At 37.1% G+C, this 7011-nt stretch overlaps 1 protein-coding gene across 1 annotated transcript; it reads left to right on the top strand.

Annotated features, from left to right (window-relative positions):
* Window positions 1-659: 659 nt before the first annotated feature.
* Window positions 660-6786, top strand: MRPL15 (mitochondrial ribosomal protein L15). The gene is made up of 5 exons (XM_070942299.1): window positions 660-935; window positions 2027-2175; window positions 3017-3182; window positions 5891-6014; window positions 6347-6786. The coding sequence occupies exons 1-5, from the start codon at window positions 819-821 to the stop codon at window positions 6682-6684; spliced, it is 894 nt and encodes a 297-aa protein (XP_070798400.1). The 5' UTR covers window positions 660-818; the 3' UTR covers window positions 6685-6786.
* The last annotated feature ends 225 nt before the right edge of the window (window positions 6787-7011 follow it).

The raw sequence follows: 7011 nt of genomic DNA, 5'->3' as shown, positions 1-7011 counted from the left end.
ATGTAGGTTTTGTTTTAAACCCACCTGTTGGTATATGGAAAGATGGGGTAGGTGTAGTCAGCCTGCACCAGTTCTGACATGTAATTTTCATTCTAACAGTTAAGTTGGTTAAACCAAGAGCTTTAGGTGACTATTGAAAAACAAAGTTTTTGAGAACCCTGTGCCGTATTTTAATTGACAACCTTTTCCAAAACAGCTCTCCAGACAGCGCAATTTTTAAAAGTGCATGTTATCAAAAACAAGCCATGGAATCGCTATGCATTCAGATGCCCAAGTGGTTTAAGAGCATTACTTTTCACACAGCCCCTTTGCGTCTTCACTACCTCATTATAGTTTTATCTACCCCATTATAGTTTTACCAAAATCAAACTAAAAGGATCCCACAGAAAAAAAACTCAAGAAAATTTCCATGTCCTGCGTTACAATATTACCCAGACCAGAGGTCTTCAAACTTGGCAGCTTTAAGACTTGTGGACTTCAACTCCCAGAATTCTCCAGCCAGCATAGCTGGCTGGAGAATTCTGGGAGTTGAAGTCCACAAGTCTTAAAGCCAAGTTTGAAGACCTCTAATCCAGACCGTAACGCTGCGACTTCCCGACAACTGTTGCCTCTGCTGTAGTTTTCACGCGCATTGACATTGCAACAGCCGCAACCGGGGTGAAAAGCAGACCCTTAAGCAAACCGTGAGGGAGACTTCTCATTTTTCGTTCCTCCCTGTCTCCCTGCGCCTGCGCAAGAGGCCGCGTGCGAGCCTGCCCCTTTCATGCAGTGGGACTGTTCTCCTAGCTGCCGCCCTTGGGATTAATTTCGCCAAGGCGATGGCGGCTTCGCGGGCACCTGGCGGAGGGAACAGGATGAAAGCCTTGGAGCTGTTGCAGAGCCTGCCTAGGGTCAGCCTCGCCAACCTACAGCCCAACCCTGGGTCCAAGCGAAAGGTGAGTTGAAGGTTTGCTAGGCTTCTCGCTCTCCGCTGGGCTGCTGCTGCTGCTGCTGCAATGTAGGCCGCTTTTGCTTTGGTTTCGCGGAAGCGAAGGAAAGCCAGGCGTTCTTCGCCACGTGAAGTCAGCCTCGGGGATTCCCTTTTCTCCCCCCCCCTTCCCCTCCGCTTTGCTCTTTCTGTAATTTCTGCTAGTAGTCTTTACCTTTGTCCCGCATTCACTTATCCTATATTAGTGTCCTACGATTTTCTTTCACTTGGATGTTTTCTCTAATCCTTTTTAAAAAATATGCTGATTTGTTCGATTGCCGAATAGAATAGAGTAAGAATAGAATATGGAAGGGACCTTGGAGGTCTTCTAGTCCAACCTCCTGCTCAGGCAGAACACGCTATATCAGGGGTCAGCAATCTGCGGCTCTGGAGCCGTATGTGGCTCTTTCATCCCTCTGTTGTGGCTCCCTGTTGCTGGTTGGCTCCACAATTGATAGGGCCTACGGTTAAGATAGGTAGAGGAAAAAGGATGCCGAGCTAGGAGGAGACTATGGTGGGGGAACCAGACTTCCGGTCAGCAGAGGAAAAAGGACCCCACACTAGGAGACTGATGGGGAAACCGGACTTCCAGTCGACTCCAGAATTGAACAGGGGCTTCCAGTTAGGACCTTTGTGGCTCTTTGAGTTGCCGATCCCTGCCCTAAACCATTTGAGATAAACGGTTGTCTAATCTCTTCTTGAAAAATTCCAGTGTTGGAGCACCCACAACTTCTGGAGGCAAGTTGTTCCACTGATTCATTGTTCTAACTGTCAAGAAATTTATCCTTAGTTATAGGTTGCTTCTCCCCTTGATCAGTTTCCATCCATTGCTTCTTGTCCTGCCCTTAGGTGCTTTGGAGAAAATAGTAGAGAATATAAAGTTGTTTCAGTATCTTAACGGTGGGGAAATGAGATATTTTACAAGAGTTTTTGTGCATTCATACTGGAATAGAGGTGTAAGGAATGGGATAACTTATGAGAACAAAGGAGTAAAAGAGAAGGCCGAAACTGAATTACATTTGAATATGAAATTCATGTTAACATATTGTTCTTTTTAAGTTTAAAAAACAAGGTCGTGGAAGATATAATCCTCCAAAGAGAACTGGCGGGCAAGCAAAATCTGGGTCACTCCCTCGATTAGGCTTTGAAGGTGGCCAAACACCATTTTATCTGGTTATTCCAAAATATGGCTACAATGAAGGACATCAGTAAGTTTGTTCAATTATTATATGTACAAAAATGTGAAATAACATCTGCTGGTGATAGAATTGTCCTTTAAAGTCTGTAATTCTCATAATTTCATAGCTAATAATACAAGGGACAGTTGAACGAGAGTATGTGTATTCACAACAATTTAAATTAAGGAAGATATATTCATATATAATGTATATCTTTAAGAGTGTCTTACTTATCTGTGCTCACTAGAAGTATCAAATCTTTAATCCAATGAATAATCAGGGCCATAAATTTCATTCCAACATTATAAGAATGACATCTACCATGTAAGAAATATATTGTTCAAAAAATATGGACATCTAAAATATTGAATATTCAATGTATTCAATATTGTATTCAGTATTCAATATTCAGAGTGTTCAACTTGAAATTAAGTAAATAATTTTACCAGAACATGATAATTTCAGGTCATCAGAAAAACACTTGTTTTAATTGCATTATAACTGATATTGTACTTCCTTTCTTTTATCTTTGTATTTGCAATTTATAGCTGTTAAAGAGAATTATTTAAAAGACTTTGTAAGAGGAATGTGTACCTTTTTATTTCTGAATTGTTAAGTGGCATGTGTTCTGTCAGTGCACAGTATTAAGCTGTCTTTGTTTTGCAAAACATGTTTGCCACATAAAGATATATAGGCTTGAGTGAATCTGTAGGATTGCAGAAGAATATTCCATAGATAGAACAATTTCATCTTTCATTGAAGATGGTTGTCCAAGAACAATGTACATCATGATGTATTATACTATCAATATTCTTAAATTACTTTGAATTGGATTTACTTTCTGAATGTTTATTTTCTTTTCATTTCACAGTCTCAGACGTCAATATCCACCTATCAGTCTCAGAAAGCTGCAATATCTTATTGACTTAGGCAGAATTGATCCCATGCAACCAATAGATCTTACCCAACTGACAAATGCCAGAGGTGTAACACTGCAGCCATTCAAAAGACATTATGGTATCCATCTTGTGGAAGAGGCAAGTCTATAACATGTGTTTTAGAACTTAGTTTTGAAAGTATTCTCATTCCCCCCCCCTCCCCTCATTGATGTGTTGGTAAAACGTGGCTGCAGTAATGTAGTTATTGAACAGTTTCAATAATATTCTCAAACCATTGTATTTTTGTTTTGTTTTTTGTTAGTAATGAGGTTTTTTTCTCTAGGAGCTTTATGCATCTGAATATTTTCAAAACAATTATTTAATAGCATTTTAGAAACATTTACCCCCATAAAATGGCATATAATCAATCCGAAACGACCATATTCTTAAACTGATGGGACTACAATTTCAGGTTAAAGGCTATATTTGTCAGAGCTCTGTTACTGTTAGGAAATACCTATGTAATTTATAGGAATTATCTGGATAGGAGACCAGGAAGGCAGAAAATGAAATATAATCATCCCCAAAGGATGATCTAAGAATGAGTTATCAAAATAAAGTTACTTTTCTTGTGAGATGTCACTGTACAAGCATGAGAATATGAAAAGTACGGGTGATCCTCAGTTAACAATCACTGTTCAGTGACTGAACTTAAAGTGGCATTAAACGAGTGATACTTAAAACTGTCCTTGAGGTTCCTGTTGTTGTAACCTTGCGGTCACATGATTGCTTGACAACCAGGCTTGATTTTCCACCATTTCTATCCTGCAGTCATGTCATTGCCATTTGTGAACTTTCCTGCCGGTTTCCCACAAGCAAAGTCAACGTAGAAGCTGACAGGAAGTTGGAAGTCACAATCACAACAAAAATTCCAATCCCAGTGAGCGTTATTAAGCAATAACTAACTACAAATTCTATAATGTTTTTCTGCTTTCACACTAATTAATAATGTGTTGTACTTTATGTACAGTGAAGAAATATTTCCTTTTTTAAAAAAAATATATTAAAAGTTTTTAAAAAACAAAAACAAACAAAAAAGATTTTTTTTAATTTTTTTTTAAATTTGATTTATATGCCGCCCTTCTCTGGAGACTCAGGGCGGCTTACAATGCGTTAAGCAATAGCCTTTATACTTTTGTATATTTATACAAAGTCAGCTTTTTGCCCCCACAAACTGGGTCCTCAATTTACCTACCTTAGAAAGGATGGAAGACTGAGTCAACCTTGAGCCTGGGGAGATTCGAACTTGCAATAATTGCAGGCAGCTGAATGTTAATAACAGGCTATTAGTCTGCTGCGCCACCAGGCTTACATCTTTACATCTTCTTTTCAACATCTTCGCATCAGTAATCCATATTTATACATTTTCTCTTTCTTAATCTATCTTTTATACATATATTTCTAGTATATCATATGTGTGTGTGTGTGTGTACAGTTAATATCTCGGGTTTCTTCCCGTGCAATAGTAAACATATCCCTAAAAGGGTAGTAGCGACGTTTCGACGAAATCACATTCGTCATCTTCTGGCTGAAGTTCTCGGTTTGGTGCTTATGGGCAAACTGTGTGAACGTAACTGACGTTTTTCTATGAAAAGAGGCAAAGGTGTATTCTGATTGGTCAACAGTGTTGTTGTATTCTGATTGGCTGATGACGTAGATGTATTTTGATTGGGTGGAAGTGCTGATGCTTGATTGTGGGTTAATGGATAAGTTATGCTGGAAATGGTGGCAACACAGGCATTATGATGAATCTTTAATCTATGGTTTAGATTTTGTGTTAAGATTCGTCTGTCTATGAGAGCAGTTTTCCAAATAGTAGGCAGACGGGAGGTATCATCATGTTTATTCATACAATATGGTCTTTTCTCTATTTCAATGGCCTCTCTGATTATTCTGTCATTAAGATGTTCTATTTTTGCAACTGTTTTTGTGTTATTAAAATTAATATTATGTCCTGTGGCATTTATGTGTTGTACTAATGATGATGTGTGTTCTTTCTTTTGTACTGATTTTTTATGTTCCTCGATGCGCACACTCATTCTTCTGTTGGTCTGTCCAATATATGTTGAGGGGCAGGAAGCACACAGGATTTCATATATGCCTTGATCTTCTAATTCTATTTTGTCTTTAGGGTTTCTCAGAATAGACAATATCTTTCTATCTGTGCAAAATATGGTTTTGATGTTGTGTCTATGTAGTATTTTGCTAATTTTATCCATTGTTCCTTTTATATAGAGCAAGATGGCTTTCCCATTGTTTTGTTCCTCTTGTTGATTTCTCTCTCTCTCTCTCTCTCTCTCTCTCTCTATCTATCTATCTATCTATCTTCTATATATATATACACTTTTAATCTAAATATTTTATTTACATTTAACATAAACAGGTACCTAGTTTCCTTTTCACAATTTATATCTTCCCATTTATTTCCATATTCCTCCACCTAATGAAGAAATATTTCCTAACTGAGTAATCCTTGTTTCTGGAGTTGTGAGTCAGTTAAAAACAAATATTGAAACTCCCAATGAAAAGACTCTATTTCTTCTTTATCACAGTACGACTGAATGTAATGATGAGTGCTCCAGAAGGCTTGTTTTCAAATTTAAACCTGATCCCAATTACAATCCAGACCACTATAACTTGTACCAGATTGAATTTCCTGGCTGTCTTCAAAGACAGTACAGTACAAAATAAACTCCACTAATCCTGAAATAACAGGCTGATATCTTGCATTTTAGAATGGGCAGGTGGATGAATGATATTTTAAAGTGATGTTATGTAATCTAACTTCAGTTTATGTAAACTTACAGGGTGCTGATACTTTTGCAGCAAAAATAAACATTGAAGTACAGTGGGTATCTGAACTAGCCATAGCTGCTATTGAAAAAAATGGTGGTGTAATTACTACAGCTTTCTATGATCCAAGGAGTTTGGGTAAGAATTTTCAATACATCTTCATGTCCTTTGATCTTGCCAAATATTGTTTAAATACATCAATCTGTCATTATTTAAAAATAAAAGCTTTGCAACAATAAAAAAAAGGATCTGTGATATTTTTCACCAGATTTAATCTGAATGTTAGTTTTCTAGTCTTTGCCCTACAGGTATCATTAAAGCAGAAAAATATGATCAGGTTTATTTTAACAGTACAATATACAAAATGTAAGGAAATGTATTTTGTATCTTGTGTTAATACAATTATTCCAGAAATTGGATTGTTAATTTAAAGTAATATTTTATCTCTTTATTCCATGTTTTATACATAGAGGTTCTTTGCAAGCCAGTGCCATTTTTTCAGAGAGGCAAACCTATTCCAAGGCGAATGCTTCCTCCTGAAGATCTTGTCCGTTACTATACAGATCCTGCAAACCGAGGCTACTTGGCTGATCCTTCAAAGGTTGCTGAAGCAAGGATGGAACTTTCCAAAAAATATGGTTATATCTTGCCAGATATTACCAAAGATGAACTTTTCCAAATGCTGAGTACTCGGAAGGACCCTAGGCAGATTTTCTTTGGACTTGCTCCAGGTTGGATAGTAAATATGTCAGAAAAGAAGATTTTGAAACCAACAGATGAGAAGTTGCTAAAATATTACAGCTCCTGAATACTGAAATTGGATATGCCATTTAATGTTTATATGTAATATAAATAATATTGAATCAGTTGTAAGAACAATACTATAATAAAATATGAACATTTTTCTGCATTAGAGTTTATTTTCGTTATGTCAGATGCAATTTTTAGTAGATCAATCCTCAGTGTACACAGACTTATTCTGTCCCATCCTTTAAATCACTTATTGCAGATTTCTGGGTTTTTTTCCTGCATTGCTTTCTTCTAGGAGTCCAGTAAATATGCCTTTTATATCCTTTTAGCTTGGAGATCTTGGGTAGCAAGTTTGTGTAATGGTTATGCTGATTTCTTGTTGGTG

This window comes from Pituophis catenifer, unplaced genomic scaffold (assembly GCF_029215685.1).
Source record: "Pituophis catenifer annectens isolate HBS135680 unplaced genomic scaffold, rPitCat1.0.hap2 SCAF_3, whole genome shotgun sequence".
NCBI classification, from domain to species: domain Eukaryota; kingdom Metazoa; phylum Chordata; class Lepidosauria; order Squamata; family Colubridae; genus Pituophis; species Pituophis catenifer.
The sequence above is the reverse complement of the archived record's forward strand: the minus strand, read 5'-3'. Positions and strand labels throughout refer to the sequence as shown.